Genomic DNA, 27,105 nt, shown 5'->3' with positions numbered 1-27,105 from the left:
TGCAGAAATGGGACACCGACATTTGAAAGAGAATCAGGATGATTAGGTCTAAAACAGTCCAGCACATGAATCAGTCCCTCGGCCCAGACTGACCGTCCAGGGTCCTCTGGAGCAAAGTAACATCGTTAAGCTTAGTCTCACTATTAATCCAGACGCCGCCGTTTCTCAGGTATCACTCACCTCTCTGGCTGCCAGAACAATTGTTGTTAGTTGTGAGCGATCACCCCACTCCGCTAAGAATGTTAACGTCAGAGCCTGAACAAAGATGGGCGAGATAAAATGCAGCCATCTTTTCTGGGGTATCGTCGTGCTGGCTCCCGTTTCAACATCTCCTGGTCCGTTTAAGAGCTTGGTTCGCTGAAACTAAATTTTTAAAAGGAGAGAGAGAGGGAGGTAGATTAATCCCAGGAAGCAAATCAAAATAGTACAAAATTACTTAATCTTTCTTTTAAAAAGTGTTTAAATTTTATGGACTATGCTCCCAGAAACTAAAATTACGTGACCCCAAACTTTTCTTCTGAACCTCTCACACACGACGACAAACACTATACTCTCAATTCTCCCACTCCTCTGCCACAAAATCAGGATTTACTGCTCACTCACCCTCCTCAATGCTGTGGGAGGACACGTAACACACGTAACGCATAGTTCCTGCGTCGCGGGAGCTTATCATCGCCAAGGGAGGCGCCTGCCCACACGAGGTCGGCACTCGGCCCAGCGCCCCTGCCCACCACAGCCCCACTCGCCCCGAGTCCCATCACGGACAGCTCTGAGATCGCAAACCGGGCGCGACAAGCCATCTCTGGGTGGCCCGCACCCATCACACGGGGAGGGACAGCCACTGACGAACCTCAGGACAGTGAGGGTGCTTAGCGGAGTGCTTTTTTGGTCCAGATATTTTATACTGCCATGACTTACTTCCTCGTCTTTTTTCTTTAATTCCGCTTGAACTTCTTCCAGTTCCTCTTGACCTTCATCTGGACTCATCTTCAAGCCTTCTCGAAGCATTCTAATGCCAAAAATGGCAAATAACGCCGTGGAAACATAGTACGTATACACTCTGGGGATGACGGTGGTGGCGTAGCCGAACAGAACTGGAAGAAAACGCAGCAGTGTGTCCAGTGATCGAGCATGCGCACAACCAACCCACACAGTCGTGCACTTCGGGAATCCTAACTCAGCCCTGGTCTCGGGGCGCCTGGGGGGCTCAGGTCATGACCGCAGGGTCCGGGGACCAAGCCCTGTGTCTGCTCCTGCTCAGTGGCAGAGCTGGCTTGAGATTCTCTCTCCCTCTCCTCCTCCCCCACTCACACACACTCTCTCTTTCAAATAAATAAATCTTAACCCGAACTTTGTTCTAAAGGAAAATGGTTCAAATGAGAAGCTAATCTAATACGTATTAAACCTTAAATAATTCCACTTCTTTCCCTCCACCAATTCTGGATGCTTCGATCAAGCCAGTGGTCTAATCCAATGAAATCGGCGGTCTGGTCCGGCTGAAGATGGCACGTCTTCCACAGGGAGATGACGAGCTCCTCTCCAGGCACACTCAGCCAGGCACTGGCTTGCCACGCGTCACGCAGGGCACAGTACCCCAGGGAGAAAGTTAACGCTGATGCCCTCTAAGGATCCTGCGATTCTATAACCTGGAAGCTGGATACCACCTTCATATGTAAGTGGTATTTCTTCATCACAATTCTTTAAAATTATAAACTTCTATAGTGAAACATCACGACAAGATTCTCACGGTAGGTATGATTCCAACTCTGCTCCTTTTGAACTACTTGAATTAGATCTTACAAAAGAAAATTCCTATACATATATTGAAATAACATTTACAGCAGACTCAAATTTATTCAGTACCACTCTTTCCTATCGTTAAAAAGAGGACAACTGTAGAAGTTATACACAAAAAACTATATCTGGAACCATATCAAGAGCCCAGATCCTAATTATGAAACACAATTATACCAGTATTATCAGTTCAGTATTTAAAACTTAAAAACTATGGAAAGGCCAGAGGATGTTTCCATACACATAATGCAATTACTTCTTTTTAAGGTTTTATTTATTTGACAGAGACACAGCAAGAGAGGGAACACAAGCAGGGGGAGTGGGAAAGGGAGAAACGGGCCCTCCACTAAGCAGGGAGCCCAAGGCGGGGCTCGATCCCAGGACACTGAGATAATGACCTGAGCCGAAGGCAGAGGCTTTAACCGACTGAGCCACCCAGGTGCCCTAAATGCAATTACTCTCTACTTCACACGCTCTTTTTATAAAATAAGGACACTTAAAATCTGCCTGAACACTAAATGTGTAAGCACATCAAATGTATTCCCAGTTCACTACATGACAAAATTGAAAAATTTTAAATCCTGTTTAGAAAGACATCAAATCTATGCTTAGGTGTACATGTTTTAATTTTATGTATGAACATGTATATCTGCACAGATGTGTGTGCACATACACGACACATCAATTTTCTAGCTCCATCCACTGAAACAAGGCCACAAAGCAAAGACACCTCAGGAACGAGCCCACTTCACGGGCAGACCCTGGTTTCTCGCGGCATTCCTCTGGAAAAGGCTCCTCAGGCAAACCGCTAACTCCAGGGCTGGGCGGACGGGCACAAGCTGCACCTGCACTACCTCGTCAGACGGGGAAACAAGCGTGAGCAAAACCAATGATGGGAGCATGACACGAGGACCAGGAGCCGGCCTGCAGGGGCTCCCAACAGTCGGATCTGGGACAATTTAAGCACATAGTTAAGTCATTAAAACCCACTGAAAATGTGAATTCCCCAGTTTATTACTGACAACACACAGACAAGCCCATGGGACAGGAAGGAGCTCTTAGCGCAGTGTGCGGGGGCCCGTGGGAAACGGTGACGGGGCCGCAGCACGAGAAAGCCACCGTTCCGCAGTCATCAAGGGAAGGCTGACATCATGTGAGAATCGGCCCTACAGTGGGGACAGAGTATCCGTATTGTCTTACAGTGTCCCCTTAAAGTCTGCATATTATTTGCAGGGAAGAAGATACAAGCAAGAGAAATCCTGACATCAGTGAGGGACAGAGGGACATCGTGTTCTCCCAGACGTGACACTCTGAAGGGACAAACATCCCCTACGCCGTATTCTGGTCAAGAATACATAATCTTAAAGCAATCACGAGAAAACAGACAAACACAAGATGAGAAACCCAGGAGAAGGGGAGGAAGTGTATTCTTTAAAAAATATATTAATATTGTAAAACATGAGAAAAGGCTATGGAAGTATTTCAGATTAAAAGACTAAAAAGAAACAAATGTAATACCTTCCCTAGACTCCCTCCTCTACAGGAGGGGAAAAACTGCTATAGTTTTAGGTCGGCTGACTAACACAGAGCTGGTAAAACATGCACCACTCTATCCATGTATATAAATTATGTGTATACGTACATTCTTACCTACAAAGCATGTATAGGTCATGTATATTTACAAATATATAAAGCATGTACGTACATACACATGCATAATTTTATTTAGATATGGACAGGTCACAAACACTAAAGCAAATGAGGTAAAATGTTAACAGTGAATCTGGATAAAAGGTACATAGGTGTTTGTACTGTTTTATTTATGCAACTTTGTAAGTTTAAAATAGTTTCCATAAAAGCTTTAAATTTAAAAATGGAATGTAGCAAGCCTCTTTAAGTCTCCTAAACTCGGTTTTCCTTCTACCTTCAGATAATCTAAAAAACAAAACAAAAAAACCCTTGATACTTAGAGACACTTCCAACGCCATGTTTTCTGCCTCACATCTCCAGAGAAAGCAGAAAACGACCTGCTTTCTTCTACTTTTTCTTCTCCTGGTTACTGTCCCTGTATTTCCTCCTGCTTTGGAAACTTTCCCTCAGACACTCAAGCACTTTTGCTCTGGGAACAGGGAGACGTTACTTGTCTTTAAGCAAGTACTTTGCAACAAGTCAGAACAGAGCTGCACGTCCTGGTCCTTCTACACCTTGGCGATGTGGAAGTTCCCAGAAAAATCCCTTGGAGCGGAGACAGAGATCTGGGACTCGCCGACTTTCAGGTAATTAAGCTGAGAACACTCCGCATAAGGACACTGTGAAGTGGGGGAAGACAGGCCAGGAATAAAACTGGGGGGAATATGAACATTCAATGGCACAAAATGTTCCCCCAGAGAGAGAGAAACAATGATTACCCTGTAAACACAGGGCGACACGCGAGCCAAGAGAATAAAAAGGTGGGGACGGCCAGGAATGTGGCGTGAGGGGCTCACGGAAATGCACACTGGACCGTAATGAGGAAAGCAGATGACTGAAGCCTTTGCGAGGGTGTCAGAAGCAGAAATCGGATGACGCGTGGAGAAGGAATGAGATGGGCGAAAGGCGAGGAGGAAGCGGCAATGGAACCCCGAAGCACACAGGACTAGACCGCGTCGTGGAAGGGCCGAGATCGGCCAGGTGAACCCCGCCGCGAAGTGAAGGGCCTGCCTGGCACTGAGCCCTCCAGCAGCGTCTGAGAGAGCCAAGACCTACAAGTGCAAGCTCCACACCGGGACTGACCCAGGGACAGACCAAGAATTCTCAAGGGGCCACGTAGACTACTTTCTCAAGGACTTCCCCGAAGTTTGACTTCTCTTTCCTAAAACTCATCTGCCTGACATGTGCTTCAGGGTAAGGAGTCAGTCGGGCTCCCCTTTCTCTCATCCCTTCCCTTCTGTCCCCTTTACAGCACTGTGCCTCTTGCCCAGCTTTCTATGGTGCATCTCCCCACGGTATGGAAAAATATAGACCCTCGGGCAGCAAAGAGGGGGGCCTAAAACCAGTGGGGTCCTCATTCAAGGCATCATAAACCAGACCCGAGGCTTTGGGGCTTCCCTGTCTTATGCAAGTTTCTGGTAAGGTCATGACATCAGAAATAATGGCATTTCGTTTACTGGAACTAACACTCATGGCATTAGAAATATGGAGTTTCAGCCTTGGCAGGAATGACAGTTTTGACGGAGAAATCCTGACTCTTTCATTCCCCAACCACTGCAAATGAATGCCTTTTCCCTAGGCAGAGTCTTGTTACCACAAAGCAAAGAGAGCATCAGAAGGCAACACCGAAGACTGTGGGGTCTTCTCTCGCCCCAGGGGCACTCTCCAAGCAGGCTGCCGTGCCTAATGCCACCCCCACCAACCGTTTGAGAAGAATTCTAAAGCAGATGGTTGTCATGAGATGCGTATCACATTCATTTCACTTCAAAAACTAAGTCAAGGGGCACCTGGGTGGCTCAGTGGGTTAGGCCGCTGCCTTCGGCTCGGGTCATGATCTCAGGGTCCTGGGATGGAGTCCCGGGCTCTCTGCTCAGTGGGGAGCCTGCTTCCTCCTCCTCTCTCTCTCTCTGCCTGCCTCTCTGCCTACTTGTGATCTCTGTCTGTCAAATAAATAAATAAAATCTTTAAAAAAAAAAAAAAAAACTAAGTCAAATGACTTCAGACCGAAAGCAAGCCTGGCCTCGATGATTTACTGTTCACCCATTAGAGCCACTATGGCAGGCCGTAGACAGTTTCCACAAACTGAACGACCTAACTCTGCAGCTCCCAGGTCTGGCAAAATGTATTCAAAATATATGATGTGATACAGTTTTTAAACAAAACTCCTTATTGGCAGAAGTACACTAAAATGAACAATATTTCCACTTTCTTGATCATTTCTAAATACAGCCAGTTAAATAAGACACTTCTAAGGAAAAGACTAATGTGTATAAGAAGAGTCATTGGATAAATTTCAGAGAAACTCTTTTTGGTATACTTGATGGTTTCCAATTCTCTGCTTTCAACAAAATCAAGAGCAGTATTTAAAATCTTACTTAGTGTTACTGCTAGCTGGTAAACCATTAAACATTATTGTGATGACAGACCAGTATATAATTTTTAGCCTAAAACTCAGGAGGACGCCAATGAACTGAGCACAGTTATAACAAAATTTCTTACTATCTACTTATTTAGGTCAATAAAATTTCCCCGCCTTTAACTCTCTATTAAAAAAACATGAAGATTAGAGTTGAGGCTAAACCTAACTTCATTTAGTCAATAAAAATATTCGTCCACAGACATATAAACTAATTAAAAGAACAGTTCTGGGGCGCCTGGGTGGCTCAGTCGGTTAAGCATTTGACTTTTGATTCTAGCTCAGTTCTCAATCTCAGGCTGAAGTCAAGCCCCATACTGGCCTCCACACTGGGCACAGAACCTACTTAAAAACAAACAGTTCAATCATTTCATTAAGACATGCATGTCCAAATTTGAAAAAATGTTTTAGGTAGTGTGATATACTAGCTAAACATATATAATATAAATGTATTTAGTTTGTAATATATTTTGCATTTAATCAACTGTGTACTATTAAGAACTGTAACTTCATCTATAAACAATATTAACATTTGGAGACTTAAAGAAAACTGTCAGTCTCGGGTGCCTGGGTGGCTCAGTGGGGTAAGCCTCTCTCTGCCTTCGGCTCAGGTCATGGTCTCAGGGACCTGGGATCAAGCCAGGACCATCATTGGGCTCTCTGCTCAGTGGGGAGCCTGCTTCCCCCCAACCCTGCCTGCCTCTCTGCCTACTTGTGATCCCTCCCTCTGTCAAATAAATCAATCTTAAAAAAAAAAAAGAAAAAGAAGAAGAAGAAACTGTTAGTCTCTTTTAAAATTCAATTTATGGGGGCATCTGGGTGGCTCAGTTGGTTAAGCCTCCGACTCTTGACTTCTGATCAGATCGTGATCTCAAGGTCCTGAGATCAAATCCCACACCAGGCTCTGCACTCAGCGAGGAGTCTGCTTGAGATTCTCTCTCCCTCTCTCCCAGCCCACCCCACTGCATGTGCACACTCTCTAAAATAAATCAATCTTTTAAAAAAAATTTCCATTTGTATGCATATTTGTGCAGCAGATGACAGTGTTGACCAAGCTAGATCTGAACAAGCAAAATCCGTAAAAGATTTTGAGGCACAGAGTTATAATCATTTCAAAAATAAAATTCTCTGGTATTATTCAAACTCATTCCCAACACATGACTTCACCAACAACTCGCTCCACTTTTCCTATTCTCTATATCAAAATTTGCTTTGGAAAAAAAATAGTGTTTTTATTATGAATTATGAATAACACTAAAGCAAACTTCTAAAATGTGAGAAGAAGTCAGATTATTTTAATCTGTAAAATATTCATGTGTAATAGGTTTAACATGACATAAACCTTAACAGACATCCAAGCAGCCAAAAACGAACTTGCTCTGTACTTGAAGAACTAGCTTCCATGCAAGGTCGGAGAGGTGCGGAGGGGTGAAGGACCCAGCAGCCGCAACACTACACAGACCTCAGCCCTCCAAGGGAAATGGGAACTCGGCGTGATCGTCTCCACTCCACAGAGGGGGCACTGAGGCTCGCTGGTTAAGGAACTCATCAGGAGGCCACTACTAGCAGTGAGGTTCCCACCAAGGCCTGACTCACAGGGGAAAGCTGTTTTCCGCCCAACTGGGTCGCTTGGGGTGGTTTCTGAAACAGAGACTCAACTATGCTTCATGATTTTCTTAAGTTTACTTTCTCATGGTCTAATTCTTTGAAAAACTGAAGCCGATACAATAGTAACAAACTGGGAATCTGAGAACATTTCATCCCTGTATTTTAATGGGTAAGAAGAGCTTAATCAAACACAACAAACTTAAAGTGACTCTTGTTACTGATTACCGTATGTCCTTCAACAGTTACTGCTTTCCAACATGCCCTTGAAATGTCCTGCAATCTATAATCCTCTGTTGTGACTTGAGTCCTATTTCTAAGAAATCAGACAGAAGCTTATCTGGACTGAAAAACAAACAAACAAAAAACCCCACAAGGGTATACACAGGCAAACCAAGGATAAAAAACTAGCGAATAAATGAGGAGTATGGATCTTGGCTGTGATGAGCTGAAATTTTTTTAAATTACTGTTATGTTAGTCACCATACAGCACATCATTAGTTTTTGATGTAGTGTTCCATGATTCATTGTTTGTGTATAACATCAGTGCTCCATGCAATCCGTGCCCTCCTGAATACCCATCACCAGGCTCACCCATACCTCCTCCCCTCTAAAGCCCTCAGTTTGTTTCCCCACATCCATAGACTCTCATGGATCATTTTCCCCTTCCTTCTCTTAATGTCCTCCATGCTACTCCTTACGTTCCACAGGTAAGTGAAACCATATAAGACTTTGTTTGACTTTTAGCATAATCTCCTCCAGTCCCATCCATGTTGATGCAAAAGTTGGGTATTCATCCTTTCTGATGTCTAATATTCCATTGTGTATATGGACCACATCTTCTTTATCCATTTGTTTATTAAAGGGCATCTTGCCTCTTTCCACAGTTTGGCTATTGTGGACATTGTCGCTATGAACATTGGGGTGCATATGGCCCTTCTTTTCACTACATCTGTATCTTTGGGGTAAATACCCAGTGGTGCAATTGCTGGGTCACAGGGTAGCTCTATTTTTAATTTTTTGAGGAACTTCCATACAGTTTTCCAAAGTGGCTGCACCAATTTTCATTCCCACCAACAAGTGTAAGAGGGTTCCCCTTTCTCCATACCTTCAAGAACACTTGCCATTTCTTGCCGTGTCGATTTTTGCCATTCTAACTGGTGTAAGGTGGTATGTCATTGTGATTTTGATTTCAATTTCCCTGATGGCTAATGATGATGAACACTTTTTCGTGTGTCTGTTGGCCATTTGTATGTCTTCTTTGGAGAAGTGCCTGTTCGTGTCTTCTACCGATTTTTTTTTTAAGATTTATTTATTTGTCAGACAGAGATCACAAGTAGGCAGAGAGGCAGGCAGCAGGCAAAGAGAGAGAGAGAGGAGGAAGCAGGCTCCCTGCTAAGCAGAGAGCCCAATGTGGGGCTCCATCCCAGGACGCTGGGATCATCACCTGAGCCAAAGGCAGAGGCTTTAACCCACTGAGCCACCCAGGTGCCCCCTTCTACTGATTTTTTTTGACATGATTATCTGTTTTGTGTGTGCTGAGTTTGAGAAGTTCTTTATAGATCTTGGATATCAGCCCTCTGTCTATAGTGTCATTTGCATATCTTCTCCCATTCTGTAGGTTGCCTCTTTGTTTTGTTGACTGTTTCCTTTGCTGTGCAGAAGCTTTTGATCTTGATGAAGTCCCAAAAGTTCATTTTCCCTTTTGTCTCCCTTCCCTTTGGAGACAAGTCTTGAAAGAAGATGCTGTGGCCAATGTCAAAGAGGTTACTGCCTATGTTCTCTTCTAGGATTTTGATGGATTCCTGTCTCACACTGAGGTCTTTCATCCACTCTGGATGAAAAAACAAAGAGTTTATCTTTGTGTCTGGTATAAGAGTACGGTCCAGTTCCATTCTTCTGTATATAGCTGTCCAATTTTCTCAGCACCATTTACTGCAGAGACTGTCTTTTTTCCACTGGATATTTTTTCCTGCTTTGTTGAAGATTAGTTGACCATAGGGTTGAGGGTCCATATCTGAGCTCTCTACTCTGTTCCACTGGTCTATGTATCTGTTTTTGTGCCAGTACCAATGCTGTCCTGGTGATCACAGCTTTGTAATATAGCTTGAAACCAGGCAATGTGATGCCCTCAGCTTTTTCTTTTTCAACATTTCCTTAGCGATTCGGGGGTCTTTTCTTGTTTCAAATTTTAGGATTGTTTGTTCCAGCACTTAGAAAAATGCCATTGGCATTATGATTGGGATGGCACTGAAAGTATAGATTGCTCTGGGTAGCATAGACATTGTCACAAAGTTTATTCTTCCAATCCCTGAGCATGGACTGTTCTTCCATCTTTCTGTGTCTTCTTCAATTTCTTTCATGAGTGCTTTGTACTTCCTAGAGCATATATTCTTTACTTGGGTTAGGTTTATTCCAAGCTATCTTGTGGTTTTGGTGCTATTGTAAATGGAATCCATTCTCTAATTTCTCTTTCTACAGTTGTATTGTTAGTGTATCAGAAAGCAACTGATTTCTGGACGCTGATTTTGTATCCTGCCACATTACTAAATTACTGTATGAGTTCTAGTAATTTGGGGATGGAGACATTTGGGTTTTCCACATAGAGGATCATGTCATCTGTGAAGAGGAAGTTTGACTTCTTTGCCAATTTGAATACCTTTCATTTCTTTTTGTTGTCTGATTGCTGTTGCTAGGCCTTCTAGTACTGTGTTGAACAACAGTGGTGATGATGGGCATCCTTGTCATGTTCCTGATCTCAATGGGAAGGCTCTTAGCTTTCCCCCATGGAGAATGATACTCGCTATAGTTTTTCATAGATGGATTTTATGAAGTTGAGGAACGTTCTCTCTATCCCAATACTCTGAAGAATTTTAATCAGGAAAGGATGCTGTATTTTGTCAAATGCTTTTTCTGCCATCAATTGAGAGGACCATATGGTTCTTGTCTCTTTTCTATGTCTTCTGTCACACTGATTGATTTGTAAACATTGAACTACCCTTGCATCCCAGGGATAAATCCCACCTAGTCATGACGGATAATCCTTTTAATGTACTGTTGAATCCTATTAGCTAGGATCTTGTTGAGAATTTTGGCATCCACATTCATCAGGGATATGGGTCTCCAATTCGCTGGTTTTGGGACCAAGGTAATGCTGGCCTTATAGAAAGAGACTGGAAGTTTTCCTTCTGTTTCTATTTTTTGAAACAGCTTCAGGAGAACGGTATTATTCCTTCTTTGAATGTTTGGTAGAATTCCCCCAGGGAATCCAACAGGCCCAGGACGCTTGTTTTTTGGGAGGTTTTTGATCACCGCTTCGATCTCGTAACTGGTTATTGGTCTATTCAGGTTGTCAATTCCTTCCTGTTTCAGTCTTGGCAGTTTACAGGTTTCCAGGAATGCATCAACTTCTTCCAGGTTGCTTAATTTATTGTGATATAGCTGTGAATAATAATTTCTGATAATTGTATTTATTTCCTTTGTGTTAGTTGTGATCTCACCCCTTTCATTCATAATTTTATTAATTTGGGTCCTTTCTCTTTTCTTTTGGGTAAGTCTGGCCAGTGGTTTGTCAGTCTTATTAATTCTTTCAAAGAACCAGCTTCTAGTTTCATTAACATGTTCTACTGTATTTCTTTTATTTTTTTTTTTTAAGATTTTATTTATTTACTTGACAGACAGAGAACACAGGTAGGCAGAGAGGCAGGTAGAGAGAGGAAGGGAAGCAGGGTCCCTGCTGAGCAGAGAGCCCGATGCGGGGCTCGATCCCAGGGTCCTGGGATCATGACCTGAGCCGAAGGCAGAGGCTTTAACCCACTGAGCCACCCAGGTGCCCCTTCTACTGTATTTCTGATTTCTAATTCCTTGACCTCTCCTCTAATCTTAATTATTTCCCTTCTCATGTGTGGGTTAGGTTTAATTTGTTGTTGATTCTCCAGATCTTTAAGGTGTAAAGACAGTGTGTGTATTCAGGACATTCCTATTGTTTTGAGTGAGGCTTGGATGGCTATGTATTTCTTCCTTAGGACCACCTTTCCCATACGCAGTAGGTTTTGGATCTATGTGTCTTCATTCTCATTGGTTTCCATAAATTGATTAAGTTCTTCTTTGATTTCCTGATGGGCTTGAGCAGGATGGTCTTCAGCTTCCAAGTGTCCGAATTTCTTCCAAACTTTGAAATTTTAATTTTAAAAGTATAACATGGTTTTTAGTAATGTACGTAACTGACACTATTTTCTGTTTACTTAATTCTATAACTGTGTCAACCCAAGTGCACCTGACTAGCTAGTCAAAGACTCAGTGCCCCACACCATGCTTTCTCCTTAATTCAATAAGGTCATGAGGAAGAAAAAAGCACACTCACCTGATAAGCACGTCATTAGGCCCAAGGCCAGCATAGCCCCAGCCAACACCGTCAGCCGATTATAGCGCATTGCCATGATGGCTGCTATAAAAAATGTCTTATCACCCAGTTCAGACACAATGATAACTGATATGGCAGCAACAAATGCATGGATAAATCCCAAGTTCGTCTGAGTAGCTGGATCTTCTTTATTGCCATGATCCGGGGCAGCTGGTGTAAATCCTTTCTGAAATAAAAAAGATACATACAGCTGTATCAGCTATTTTTTGGAAAAAATCGTTACTTAAAATTCTTTTAGTTTTGGATGTGAATTGAAGTTTTTCTGTCACTGTCATTAATTCACTAAGGACTCTGAAAGCCATTTGTAACGACTGAAACTTCTAACTGATAGATGCTACAATGCAGATCCAAGTATAATTCTGCAAAATAATTTTTTAAAGGAGACCAGCTATAGCCAAATAATAAAATTACTCTATTTCCCAAACATTTGAGATTAGTTCTTAGCTATGTCTCATTCAGATTTTTATTTGTAACTTGAATGGAAGAGTCAGATATGTTTACCAAACATTCAAGTCAAAGAAAGCGGAGAGAAGCTGCTTTAACATTTTACAGGACAAAATAGGATAGAAAGTTCTCAACAGGCTAGAGCAAGAAATGGCTCTAGCTGTGATTTAATATAGCTGGACATAAAAATACATAAAGAACTTATAAAATACCAAAAAACCCCAATAATCTGATTAAAATGGGCAGAGGACCCGAAGAGATATTTTTCCAAAGACATCCAGATGGCCAACAGCCACATGGAATGGCGCCCCACATCACTCATCACCAGGGAAATGCAAATCACAACCACAATGAGGTACCACCTCACACCTGTCAGAATGGCTAGGATCAAAAAGATACACATGTTGGTGAGGACGTGGAGAAAGAGGAACCCTCGTGCACCTGGTGGGAATGTAAACTGATGCAGCCAATGTGGAAAACAGTACGGGGGCTCTTCAAAATCTTAAAAATAGAACGACCCTATGAACCAGTACAGAGTATTTACCCAAAGCAAACAAAAACGCTAATTTGAAAAGATCTATGCACTTCTATGTTTACTGCAGCATTATTTAAAATAGCTGGACAGGGAAAGAACCTAAGTGTTCACCAACAAAAGAAGAAACAGTATTTTCTCTCTCTCTCTCTCTCTCACACACACACACACACACACACACGCACGCACGCAATGAATATTACTCAGCCATTAAAAAAATGAGGCTTGGGGCTCCTGCATGGCTCAATCCGTTAAGCATTTGCCTTGGCCTCCTCACGTCATGATCCTGGGGTCCTGGGATCAGGGCCCTGAGTCGGGCTCCCTGCTCAGTGGGAGTCTGCTTCCCCCTCTCCCATTACCCCTGCTTGTGTGCTCTCTCTCTAATAAATACATAAAGTCTTTCAAAAAAAATGAGATCTTGCCACTGCAACAACATGGATGGACCTAGAGGGTATTATGCTAAGCGAAATCAGAGAGAGACAATAACATCTGGTTTCACTTACGCATAGAATCTAAAAAACAAAACAAAAAAGCAAGCAAAACACAGGAACAGACTCATAATTGCAGAGAGCTGATAGTTGCCAGAGGGGTGGGGCTAGGAGGACGGGCAAGATGGGGGAAGGGGAGTGGGGGTCCAGGCCTGCAGCTATGGAGGGAGTGCATCATGGGAAAGAAGGGGACAGCCCCGGGAATACAGTCAACGGTGCATGGTTACCTTGTCTGGTGACAGACAGTAGGCACACCTGTGAGGTAGCAAACATACAGAGCTGTCGCATCACCATGCTGTGCACCTGAAACTCATGTAATGCTGCGTGTCAACTACACGTCAATAAAAAAAATTAAAACTGTTAAAAAGATGTACACATATAGAGCTGGATATATGATAGTGCTATGCCAGTATCTAAACAATCCTAGGAGGTGTCCTGTGGTCTAATAAAAACGACAAACCTGGGGCGCCTGGGTGGCTCAGTGGGTTAAGCCTCTGCCTTCGGCTCAGGTCATGATCCCAGGGTCCTGGGATTGAGCCCTGCATCGGGCTCTCTGCTCAGCGGGGAGCCTGCTTCCCTCTCTCTCTCTGCCTTTCTCTCTGCCTACTGTGATCTCTCTCTGTGTTAAATGAATTTAAAAACACACACACACACACACACACACACACACACACACACACACAAAAACGACAAACCTAAGTCTTGGTTGGCATTAAGGTCACTTTAAGCTGAAATGTGACCATGCTCCAAGAAGCAAGAAGTACCTGAAGTACTTTTTAATCGGTAGGAACAAGTCCATTATTCTGTGCTGCCCAGCTGCACACTATCTGTGCAGTCCTAAACAGTTCTGGGGCACCACCGTGGAGAAGGCCCTGCCCCCTGAAGATCATCCCAGACAGAAGAGGCTCTCAAGCTAGATAGAGGGTGGCAGGCTGTTGTGAGGCCACGACCAGCCTGTGTCAGCTAAGAATGTTTTCTATAGAGGCATCTGGGTGGCTCAGTCATTAAGCATCTGCCTTCAGCTCAGAGCATGATCCTGGGATCAAGTCCCGCACTGGGCTCCCTGGTCCTCAGGAAGCCTGTTCTTCCTCTCCCTCGCCCCCTGCTCGTGGCCCCTCTCTGGCTACGTCTCTGTGTGTGTCCAAAAAATAAAATCCTTAAAAGAAAGAATTTCTTTTACATTTTTAAGGGGTTCCAAAAAATAAAAAGAGAGACAGAAGGGGGAGAGATGAAGAAGGAAGGGAAAACCATGCAACGGAGATCTTAAAAACCTAAAATATTACCTGGCCCATTAAAAAAAAAAAGTTTCCAACTCAGGCTCTAAAACAATCAAAGAAGGGACAAGGAGAAACCAGGTGCCTATGTTCCCACGGCCGCAAAAAGTCTGCGGGTCTGTATCTACACTGCGGGGCCCCAAGAGGTAGCACTAGAAAGTCACAGGTGCTAGCTTTAGGGGGCAGATTTTAGCTTACCCCAGAGAAAAGAGTTCTCCCCCAAGATAGCCATGTGAAGCCATACTGGATGGCTAGAGAAGGCAGCCAGTCTCCTCCTCTGAGTTCCAGAGAAGAGGACCTCCCCTCACGGGACATGCACTGTGTCAGAGGTCCGCCACCGGGACCATTTTGTCTCTCAAGGGTCTTAATGCAATGTCCAGAGACACTGTCACAACTGAGGGTGAACTCCTGGCATCTGACAGGCAAAAGCCACAGGTGCTGCTATGGACAGATCGCCATGCTCAGGACGGCCCCAACCTCCACAGCGAAGAATTCATCTCTAGTTCCCAGGCTGGGAAACTGCGGACTAGACAAATCGCTTTTGAATGTCCCCTCCTAGCCTAACAGCCAACCTTTAATTAACTTCTAAAGCCCATGAATCTCTAGAAACCTAAGAGATGAAAAAGAGAAAGAAACTCCAGAAACACATATGATATTTGACAGGGTAAAAAACAGAAGTATTTTGATTTACAAAGGTCCTAGTCAGAGATGTCAGAGGTAAGAATAAAATTCTAAATTCTTAGTGCACACGGCATTCCTCAACTCACGACAGGAACGGGAGTCCCAATTCCACAGTAAAGATGATTAAGATTTAAGCATTTATCAGACGAGACCTCTGAGCTAAAAACTGGGGCAATTTAATGTTTTAGAAAATATCTGATGTTAGGACTAAATCAAAAGGACAGCCTTGGAAGCCAGCTCTTTATTAACCAACTACCATTTTAAGAAATTCTTGCTTTCTTGGGCACCTGGGTGGCTCAGTTGGTTGAGCGACTGCCTTCAGCTTAGGTCATGATCCCGGAGTCCAGGGATGGAGCCCCACATCAGGCTCTTCTCAGCGGGGAGTCTCCTTCTCCCTCTGACCTTCCCTCTTCTCCTGCTCTCTCTCAAATAAACAAACGCTTAAAAAAAAAAAAAAAGAAAAGAAAAGAAAAAGAAATTCTTGCTTTCTCTCCATGACCATTTTAGCTCCATCTATGCTGACGGTCCTTTAAAGATGAGCTTCCTTTCTCTTCAAATACCCTAGATCATTAAGCATCATTAAAAAAAATAAGCATTTCAACTTGGCTCTCATTAATACAACCATTTTCCTCCTCTATGAAGGAATTTCACTGTAAAGTATTTAGGAGCTGAAATCCAAGAAAATGTTTAGGAATAAATATACACCATTTATAATCAATTAGCTCTAAGCTCAAAACCAGAAAATGTTTACTTTTAAAAACACAGGGATCAAAACTGCATATTCTCCCGACCTTATAATTCCCAACCATAAAGCCCTGGATTTATTACTCAGCCTGTTTCTCAGTGTTATGACGACAAAATAAAACTTGCCTTCCAAGGACAACAAAACAAAAAACCACATATTCTTAAAAACTTGCTATATACACAACACAAGAAAATCAACCTGCAGCTTTTATCATATATTAGGCTAGTCTTGGATATCCAAAAAAATAGTGTTAAACCACCAACCACTGTGATAAGAATTGAAAACCAAAGCATCAGGGTATTACGGAGGTCGATTTTGAAACTTTAAAAAATTTTTAAAGTGCTAATAACAAGGTGAGAAAATGATCACTGGTTGTCAAAGACCTAACTGCTTACAATGTGCAGGGAGCATCTCCTTTTTCTAATTCACCTTCAGGATAACTTGCAGTGGTTTAATGCGTGGCTCTGGAATCAGACTGCCCGGGCCCACAGCCAAGGCCTTACCACTTACTGTACGACCTTGGGCCCGGAAGCTTACCTCCCCGTGACTCAAGCTGCAGGGCTGCTGTGAAAATTAAATGAGCTCCCACACAGAAAGCTTTAGGATGACGCCTAGCCACACAGCAAGCACTCAGGGACACACAGCAACCACAACGTACCACAATGGCCAGTTTCATCCCTGTAAAACGAAATTGGTTAAGTTGGTCACTAACGATGAGCCTCACGGTCCCTATGGAAGGATGGGCCAGAGCAGCAGTGTCCAGCAGAAAATAACACAAGCCACAGAATTTACATTTTCTGGTAACCACGTTTTAAAAATGTAAAAACAGATAAAGTTATTTTTAATAATATTTTACTTAACCCGACATAGCCAAAGCACTACTCTGGGAACACGGCATTCCTTTTTCTCCACACCGGCATGGCCACATGGCTCGGGCTAAAGTTCTGGGCAGCGCAACACAAGAATCTGTTGAGCTTCTGATAACCAACAGCCTTAAGTCACGCAGTCCTACTGCCCTTCCTACATCTTTTTTCTGATTCGCCTTGGTTCCTCAAGATCCAGCTTACAGAGAAGCACGTAAGCAAGGCCTAGCCCGACACCTCCCACCCCTAACCACCTGCGATCCTCAGGAGAAAGTGAATGCATTCCGTGGGCACGGCAGGTACACGTCTGAAGCGAAGTTTACGATAGGAGCCCTAGGGGAGTTCATCTCTCTGTACTAGAAGCATGTGCAAATGTACTGTCATCCGTAGTAACAGACGACAAAGTAACTAAATGTCCATCACAAAGTAACTAAATGTCCATCGACAGGGAACTGGTTAAACAAAGGGTCGCTCTGTGTATCAGAATGTTTTCTAAAACAGAAGAAAAGTAAAAATTAGAATGTTTTCTAAAACAGAAGAAAAGTAAAAATTAGAATGTTTTCTTTATACCAATAAAGAAAAATCGGGAAGGTATTTTTTAAATTGGAAAAAAGCAGCTATTATGCGTGTAGTCATTGTATGTGTGTGTGTGGAGGGGCGCGGAGGGAGGGCAGTATAGGGCGCTGTTAATGCACGCCAGGTCTCAGTGATCAGTTAACAGAGGGTGTTTACAGGAAAGAAACCAGGATGACCACAACAGGAGTCGGCAAACTTTTTCTTAAAGGGACAATGTTTAATCTCACGGGCGACAAAGTCTCTGTGGTAACTACGCAACTGCAGATGTTGGAGCTGGAGAACAGCCACAGAGAAGACTTTAATGAAAGAGCATGGCTCTGCTCCAGTAAAAAACTTTTATGGGGCACTTGGATGGCTCTGTGGGTTAAGCCTCTGCCCTTGGCTCAGGTCATGATCTCAGGGTCCTGGGATCAAGCCCCAAATCGGACTCTTTGCTCAGCGGGAAGCCTGTCCCCCCCCCCCCCGCCTGCCTCTCTGCCTACTTGTGATCTCTCTGTTAAATAAATAAAAAAATAAAATCTTAAAAAACAAACAAAAACAAAAAACAACCTAGGAGTCAGTGGTAAAACGTAGTCAGCTGACTCCTCAAACTAGAATACAAGAGGAGGAGGAGACATACTGTTTCACTCTATGTTCTTTGTACTTGTGGGGTTTTTTTGGTGTTTTCCATACACATGACTACACCTGCTGTGTATCGCTTCAAAAATCTCTCGACCCAATCTCTCGCTCTGCTTATGGAGAACCAATTCTTCAAAGGCTATTCATGGGTTTCAGGCAGGTTCAACCAGAAAGCAGGGGCTCTGCACCCCTTCACTGCCTGGCAGTCTGGAGGAGCTACACCTGTGGGGCAACCTTTGACCAACGCTGGAAGTGGGCTCTCATTTTGTCAGCCTCCCTGAAGCCTCAGCAGGATTCGGGACCAGCCGCTCCAACTTCAAAATGCACCGGGGCACATGCCCTTACCTCACTGCAAGGACTGACAACTGGAAAGATTACAGGCATGTTCTGGGAAAAGGGAGTAAACCCATCAGATGCATGGCTGGGGTAAGACGAGGAAGATAAACTGAGCCGAGACTGAAACTCCTGTTTGTTCTGACCAGCAAGAAGCCCTGAAAAGTCTGAGCAGAAGCCACAAATGCGATCAAGGCACTGTGGCTAGTAGATCAGGGCAGAAAGCAGAGAAGGCTGGCAGCCACTGGACCAGTGAATGAGATCAGCCGCATAAGACCAATGTTGAAGACACTTCAGAGAAAGAACAATTCTGCACATGATGGAAAGGGAAAACATCAAGAGAACTTTAAAAAGTGGTGGTGGTGGGCCGGGGGTTGTGGGGGGAATGGATCAAAGATGATGGTAAGGTTTTCTGCTGGGTGTACTAGGAAGAATATTTATATTCCTACAAAGTGTGTGGGCAAGTGGGAAAATAATAAGGTTTAGTTTCAGATATGTTCACCGGGAGGCAGTAAAAAGCATTTCAAATGAAGGCTTCCAAGAGGCCACCAGAACTGGGACATCTGAGCGGAGTCCAGCCCAGTCTCGAAGTGTGCGTCTGCTTGCTGACAGCCTGCACTCATCAGTTAGGGCTCTGTGAGTAGATGGGATTTCCAAGGGGAAGGGAAACTAGATTAAGTTGAAAAAATGAGCCTTAGAGAAAGTCTTTACCTGGGGGAGGGGGCAGAGCAGGGGAGGCGGGGGGGGGGGGGACAGCAACAACACTACAACTGTCTTAAACAATCAGAGGGCCAGGCAGGAGAGCACCACAGATGGTCAAGTTAGGGGCAGGCACCACTCGCTCAGCTACTAACTAGATGCCAAGTATTTTAATATATGCTGTTTAACTAGCTTCTCAAAACACTGAGCACTGGGACGCCTGGGTGGCTCAGTTGGTTAAGCAGCTGCCTTCGGCTCAGGTCATGATCCCAGTGTCCTGGGATCGAGTCACACATCGGGCTCCTTGCTCCGCGACGGGGAGCCTGCTTCTCCCTCTGCCTCTGCCTGCCTCTCTGTCTGCCTGTGCTCGCTCTCTCTCCCTCTCTCTCTGACAAATAAATTAATCAATTAATTTAAAAACAAAAACAAAACCTGAGCACTGTTATCTCAACATAATGTAAGAGGAGAGACTGAAACTTACTAAGACTCAAGGACATCCGACCAAGATGGGGTAAAGGCTCTTAAAGAGGAGGGTGAACAGTGTGAAATGAGAGCTGAAAAGGACCCCAGAATATAGCAAGTAGGGAGGTCTAGGTACCCTTCAAAACCGAATTTCAGTGAAAAAACAAAGACCGAAGCCAATAAGGAAGACTAGAGTGAGGCAAAAGAGCAGTTAATTCCCTAATCAATCCCCAGTGAGAAATATGGTCAAAGGGCGCCTGGGTGGCTCTGTAGGTTAAGCATGTGCCTTTGGTTCAGGTCATGATCCCACGGTCCTGGGATCGAGTCCCGCATCAGGCTCCCTGCTCAGTGGGGAGCCTGCTTCTCCCTCTCTCTCTGACAAATAATTAAATAAAACCTTTCCAAAAAATCTGATTTCTAAAACTGAAGAATATAAACAAACACAGTCAAGTAGTTAAGTTATTGGTCTTTTTCTCCCCTTCTCCAAAAAGGAGAAGACTATGGGCTGGTGTCAGCAGACAGAAAGGAGCCGACCAAAGGGAGAGAATAAAGACCGTGAGGAGGGCGAGTAGCAGAGGTCAGAAGAGAACAGGCACAGGGACACGGAGAAGAGGCGCAGGAAGGATGGCAGTCTGGCCCCACACACGGAAACAGGCAGGAAGTGGAGATGCTCCAGGCCGCTCACAGGCAGGGACTGTAACTCTGGGATCCACTATCCAGTTACACTGGAAGACCAGTCAGTGGTGAAACACCAGTGTCTGCCTTCGTTCAGATACCACCATTTCAGTATTTGAATTTGGGGGTCAGATGCAAATGTTTTATATCTTGAGATGCAAAAAAAAAAAAAAAATTGCTGAATAAGACTCATACTCAATTAAAATTAGTTCCAAACTGAAAGATGGAGCTGGGGGGGGCGGCTAAGTTCTTCCTTTAGAAAGTGTTCCTTCTCTTGATCTTCAAGAGAAGGATGAACATGCCGACAAGGCAAACAATAGCTCCTACTTGAGTCCTAGAGTTCAGATGTGCACACCGGCGGCAGTGACCTGAAAGAAAGCAGCCTGGGGACCCCAGGGGAACCTCCATGAGGCTGCCCATGCCTATGAAACAAGGACTGGTCTCCCTGCAAGAAAACAGCAAGAAAGCCAATCGACAAACGTCATCATATAAGAGGTGAAATCTGGAGATAAAGGGGTCTAGAGGAAAATGTTTAGAATTGGCTGAGAACGGTCTCCTCACTGTTACTTTACCATATCAAGTCAGAAATGCCTTTCCCACAAGATGGAAAATGTGCACAAAAATACATGTGCAACTTAAATAAGACACCATGGAAAAACCTGGTTTTAAAAGACTTGTACAGGGGCGCCTAGGTGGCTTAGTGGGTTGAGGCCTTTGCCTTTGGCTCAGGTCATGATCCCAGGGTCCTGGGATCGAGCCCCACATCGGGCTCTCTGCTCAGCAGGGAGTCTGCTTCCTCCTCTCTCTGCCTGCCTCTCTGACTACTTGTGCTCTCTATCAATTAAATATAAATAATCTTAAAAAATAAAAATAAAAATAAAAGACTTGTACAGGTGCCTGGGTGGCGCAGTCAGTGAAGCATCAAGACTCTTGATTTCAGCTCAGGTGGTGACCACAGGGTCCTGAGATGTAGCCCTGTATCCTGTGACCCGGGCTCCAGTTTCAGCAGGGAGTCGGCTTGAGATGCTCCCTCTCCCTCTGCCGCTTCTCCTGTTCATATATGCTCTCTCCCTAAATAAAAAGTTTTTAATTAATAAGCAAATATAAAAAATAAGAGATTGTATTTAAAGATAAAATTGTGTTTTATTATAAATTTCACGAGAATGTCTTTTTATCTGTGAATGGTTAGGTTTGATTTTTTTTTTTTTAAAGCAATACAAGGTAATGATACTACTATTTTTATTTTTATTTTTTTAAAATTTTATTTATTTATCAGAGAGAGAGAGGGGGAGAGAGCAAGCACAGGCAGACAGAATGGCAGGCAGAGGCAGAGGGAGAAGCAGGCTCCCTGCTGAGCAAGGAGCCCGATGTGGGACTCGATCCCAGGACACTGGGATCATGACCTGAGCCGAAGGCAGCTGCTTAACCAACTGAGCCACCCAGGCATCCCTGATGTTATTTTTTATGTTACTTGTTAATTCATATTAGAATACTATGTATTTAATAGATTTTTGTAAATGCATTTTAATGAGTTAAACCTTATTTTTGTTAATTTTATAATGTATTTATAAAGTGAGATTTGAAATGTATTAAATGTATTTAGCTTCACTGATTTTTTTTAATTGCTTTGACAGTAGAATACCACCAAACAAAATCTATAACATAATGATCACTTCATTTTGACAGAGCAATCATGAGTAAGACAAGAGTCACCTGACAGCCTCTATCTTTGCTATAAAGAGGCTAGAACTGAGCAGTTGGGGTTGGGCGGGATGGAGCATGAGTGCAACCTCATGAAAATGGAAAGATGTTTATAAAATTACCACACAGGTAGTGATCTGAAGGGGCACAGGCGCCCGAATGCTTACAGTAGCAATGTCCACAATAGCCAAACTATGGAAAGAACCTAGATGTCCATCAACAGATGAATGGATAGAGAAGATGTGGTATATATACACAATGGAATACTATGCAGCCATCAAAAGGAATGAAATCTTGCCATTTGCAATGACATGGATGAAACTAGAGGGTATTAGGCTGAGCAAAATAAGTCAATCAGAGAAAGACAAACATCATATGATCTCTCTGATATGAGGAATTTGAGAAGCAAGGTGGGGAGTTGTGGGGGGCAGGGAAGGAAAAATGAAACAAGATGGGATCAGGAGGGAGACAAACCACAAGATACTCTTAATCTCACAAAACAAACAGGGTTGCTGGGTGTTGGGGGTTGGGGAGAGGGTGGCTGGGTTATGGACATTGGGAGGGTATGTGCTCTGAAGTGTGTAAGCCTGATGATTCACATACCTGTACCCCTGGGACAAATAATATATTATATATCAATACAAATATTAAATAAATAAAAAAATAAAATATTGCACAGAAGGCCTTCTCACAGTTCAAAGATAATAAATAAAAGAAATGTCAAGAAACAGTAAAGCAGAAATACAGTAACAAGAATTTGTACTGGGTGAGGTAATAGGCTTTTGTGGCTTTATCAACTGTGCTATGCAACCAGAGCGGTTCTGTGGACATCCAGAATACGCAGCTAACTGTAAACTGCCTTATAAAATCTGTCTGATCTCCCTCAACTAAATGGACCTAAGGCTTCTTGGATTACATGCTCTGCCCAGGGAAAGAGAAAGAAAGAAAGAAAGAAAAAAAACAACTAAGTAAATCACTAGAAGCAAAAACTGCATAAATGAAAAGGATCCAAGTGACCAACAACTGCTCTTCCCATGAGTTTGTAAACTGGGGTTTATTTGTAACTGTCAGTAGAGAGTGAAGCCCCAACTTTTTTAGCTGATGGGGGGGGGGGGACACAATGTAGAAAGCCCTGTCAGAAGTTCAGTTATCCTGCTTCAAAGTATCCTGAGGTATAACATTTTCATAACACATCCTACATGTGAATGTCTACCAGTGAAGGAGAGATTCTCCTCCACCCATTTTCAGAAGTCCACTCTCACACAGCAGCATGAAAAAAAGTAAATTTAAATGACCTACCCTTTTAAAAGCTACTGGATGTAGCTGCAAAGCAAATTGGTTGAAACTTCCAGAGACCCAGCAACAATCAGCCCTTGCCTATATAGTTATTAAATTGAAGTCTGACCATATCTTATTTATAATAGGACAAAAAAACAAAGGATCCTTAAATTACATAGTTTAGAAAACGTGTTTTAAAAACATGTTTAACTAAAACATGTTTTAAAAACATGTTTAACTAAAACATGTTTTAGTTTAGAAAGAAAAATCTCTTCCAAAATGCTGTAGCACCCTAGAGAAAAAACCTGAGCCTCATCAAAACATTAGATGAAAACATGACTAAAACAAGATAATCAGATTCTACCACAATATAGAACAATTTAGAATAAATTCCTATCTTTGGGCACCTGGGTGGCTCAGCAGATTAAGTGTCTCCCTTCTACTCAGGTCATGATCCCTGGGATGAGCCCTGAGTAGGGCTCCTTCCTCAGTGGGGAGCCTGCCACTCCCTCTGCTTGTGCTCCCTAACACATAAATAAATAAAATCTTAAAATAAAAAAAAATTCCTATCTTAAAAGAACCACCAAGAATACAGCTGACCCTTGAACAATGCAGGATTAGAGGTGCTGAGCCACCCCCCAACACACAGCGGAAAATCTGCATATAACTTTGGGCTCCCCCAAAACTTTACTAATAGCCTACTGCTGACAGAAAGGCTTATCGATAACATACACTGATATCAATTAGCACGTATTTTGTACGTTACACACATTTTACGCTGTGTTCTTGTAATAAAGTAAGCTAGAGAAAATGTTACAATCGTAAGGAAGAGAAAATACATTTACAGTACTGTATTGAAAAAAACCCACATATTAGTGGACCCATACACTTCAAACCCATTGTTCAAGGGTCCAGTGTGTGTCCAAATATTTAAGACAAAAATTATATTATATTGTGCCTGTCCCTTCCCTTCCCATCTCCAGTTTTAAAGACAAGGATCCTTAAGTCCACGTAAATACAGTCCTAGCACACTGCTGTCTTTATTTTACAAGGCTAGATTTTTCCTTGCTGCCTAAAAAGGTATTATTAATAGCCCCACCTACCACTATTTATATCTCAAAAATCACTATGTGACTAAAACTATGATGATGAAAGGCCTGGAATGTTACATTCAAAATCTCTCTCACTCACAAAGTTACTTAACCAAAAGTAGTCTAGTTTGAAAATACTGAGTTAATGACAGATAATGAGCTTAAATGACACAAACCTAAAGGATAAACACTAAGAATACATTTGATGAATCAGCATTTTAGTTCCATTTCATAAGTGGAAATGGCTAGCCGGGTCAGCTGAGCCCGGGAGTGACAGGCAAGAGAGAAATCACTTTTAACTACAAGTTTTAGGGCTACTCGTCTTCAACGAGTAGGTATCTGCTGGTTCTGGAGAGGTGGGGACGGTTCGGACAGCCCGCCCCAAGCTCAGGAAGCATTTTTAGGAAGGCTCCCTGCTGGGGAGACGGGCCACAGAGTACGTGGCACATGTCCAGGCTGAGTGGTTTGAGTACTGCCTATGAGCAAGGGAGTGGTGTCCAAAAAGCCTGGAGGCTGACTTGGGCCAAATCAGGAAGAAATCTCAACATCCGGCAGAAGAGGATGGACTGAAGTCAGTATGCGGGGGCAACTCCCTGAGGGTTTCTGAGCAGTAGGAGAGAACTCCATTTCAGAAAGATGCGTTAGGCGGCGTCTGGCTAAATGCAGCCTGCCTGGGCGGAGGGGGAGAGGCGGAACCGCAAACCTCCCCCACGAGAAGAGACCCCAGAGGCCTCAATTCAGGAGTCCTAACTGGAAATGGGGAGAAAGCTTTCTGGCTACAGGGAAGGCATTTAAAAATGCCGCCGAGGGTCTGCATACAAGCGACTCAGTGATTCTAGTAACGTAAATTAAGACGTTACTAAGACCAAAGGGCCGGGTTCCGGCATGGTCGGGAATTTAGGTTTTGCCATCCCACACCGCCGCAGCACTCTGACTGGCTATTCTTCTGCATTCCCGAGGGCTACCTGCTGCAAGCCAGAGCACGTTTTTAAAAAGGTGAGAGTCACGCTCCATAATCCACATACATTGGGCAAAACACACAGGTCGTGCAAAGCTGAATCCGGGGAAGCGTCTGGGATGAGCGGCTTCAACACCGAAACGTCCGATCCCGTTATCCTCAGGGAACACGAAAAGCTTCCCATCGTCCTCGGTTAAAAACTTCCTACCCGGGACGGGTATCTGCCGCGGGTCATCAAGAAGCCCATCCCTCGGCCGCAGCATCCCGGCGCCTCCGGGCGGGAAGCTTCCCGCGGACGCCGGGCTGGGCGCTCCCTTCCCCTCCCCCATAAAGAGCCGGGCGAGGCCGGGCCCGACCCGGGAAGAAGCGCCCTCCACCGTCTCCACCCGCAAGGAGCGGCGGCGGGCTCCCCTCCCCCTCGCCGGCCGCCGGGGCCGAGCAGGGCGCTGCCCGCGGCCGCGAGCCTGGTACCCAGCGCACCGGCTCCGCAGCCGGCCCGGCCCGTCCTGCTCACCTCGGCCCGGGCTGGCTCGGGGCCCTGCACGGCCGCGGGCTGCGGCTGCAGCTGCTGGGCAGGCGCCGGCGGCTCCTTGTTCCGGTGGCTAAGGTCTTCGTCGGGGACGGCGCGGACGCCGGTCGGGGCCCACGGCAGCGCGAAGAGCAGGAGCAGAAGCAGCTGGGGCGCCGATGCGCGGCCACTCCCCCGGGCCGCCGCCGCCATCCCGCCGGCCCAGACGGCCACGCACGGGCGCCGCAGGAGGAAGTGCCGGCGACGGGAAACGTCGACCCCAAGCGCCCCCGCCGTGCGTCCCTCACGCGTCGCCGCCGCCGCTCAGTGAGAAACCGACACCATGCGGGAAGTGGCAAGGACGCGCGAGAAGCTCAGGGCAGGCCGGCGTCCGCAGCGACCGCCTCGGTCCTCCCCCTCTCCCGCGGCGGCCACAGGACTCAGCCAACTGTCTCGCGGCGGCCCAGCCCAATTCCTCGGGGCCCCGCCCCTGCCCGTGACAGCCTCCCATTGGCCCGGCGTCCTCCTCGGCGTCGTGACGTCCGCGGGCAGGTTGAGGTGCGGCTCGCGCCCTCCTCCCATTGGACCCAGCGCTCCGGGGAGGTGCCCGGCCGCGTGACGTTCCTCGCCTCGCATCCCTCTCGCGCTCCGCGCGTATCCTTCCTCCCAGGTGTCTGCCCGGCGACCCGGGACCGCCCGGCCGGTTGCTTCTGCTCCCGCCCGAGTTTTCGGCCCTAATATCCGGGCCGGCCCACGCTTCCCTTAGCCCGTCCTAGGTGTTGAATTAGTTGGAGCGCTGTGGTTACGTGGCGCTCGCTGTGGGGACCGCCACACCTAGCCCGATGCCGCGCTCTATTCTCGGTGCCGCCTTGAACGTCCGGCCATCTATGGAGGGTGGTGTTGGAGAGTCAAATGCGATTTAAAACAAATCTCTGAAATGGGACTTCGGAAATTAGAGGCGAAAATCCTCAAGACTCGTTTTTGATATTTGTTTGCCTGTAATTATCCCCAGACCAGAAACATTTAAAGCCTTTATTTTGGATTTTTTTTTTTTAATTCCGCCCCTATCTTAGACTGGTCTCCTAACATGTTTGGCTTTTGAAATTAGGTGTTTGGGTGGCTCAGTGTCAGCAACCAACTCTTGATTGTGTCTCAGGTCATGATCCTGGGGGCCTGGGATCCCAGCCCCAAGCTTGGTGGCGCTCCAAGCTGCTTAAGATTCTCTCCTTCTTTCTTTGCCCCAGTCCTACCC

General features: G+C 44.9%; 1 protein-coding gene across 1 annotated transcript in view; it reads right to left on the bottom strand.

Moving 5' to 3' along the window:
- TMEM165 (transmembrane protein 165) overlaps positions 1–26,295 on the bottom strand; it is a 31,666-nt gene extending 5,371 nt beyond the window's left edge. The window contains exons 1-4 of the mRNA XM_059384214.1: positions 25,860–26,295; positions 11,868–12,093; positions 919–1,094; positions 181–363 (exon numbers count right to left, since the gene is read on the bottom strand). Coding sequence (XP_059240197.1) covers positions 181–363; positions 919–1,094; positions 11,868–12,093; positions 25,860–26,066 — 792 coding nt within the window. The 5' untranslated portion in view covers positions 26,067–26,295. The remainder of the gene's footprint in view (positions 1–180; positions 364–918; positions 1,095–11,867; positions 12,094–25,859) is intronic.
- Positions 26,296–27,105: the final 810 nt, after the last annotated feature.

This window comes from Mustela nigripes, chromosome 1 (assembly GCF_022355385.1).
Source record: "Mustela nigripes isolate SB6536 chromosome 1, MUSNIG.SB6536, whole genome shotgun sequence".
Taxonomy (NCBI): domain Eukaryota; kingdom Metazoa; phylum Chordata; class Mammalia; order Carnivora; family Mustelidae; genus Mustela; species Mustela nigripes.
Note: the sequence above shows the minus strand (reverse complement) of the source record. Positions and strands in the feature narration are given on the sequence as shown.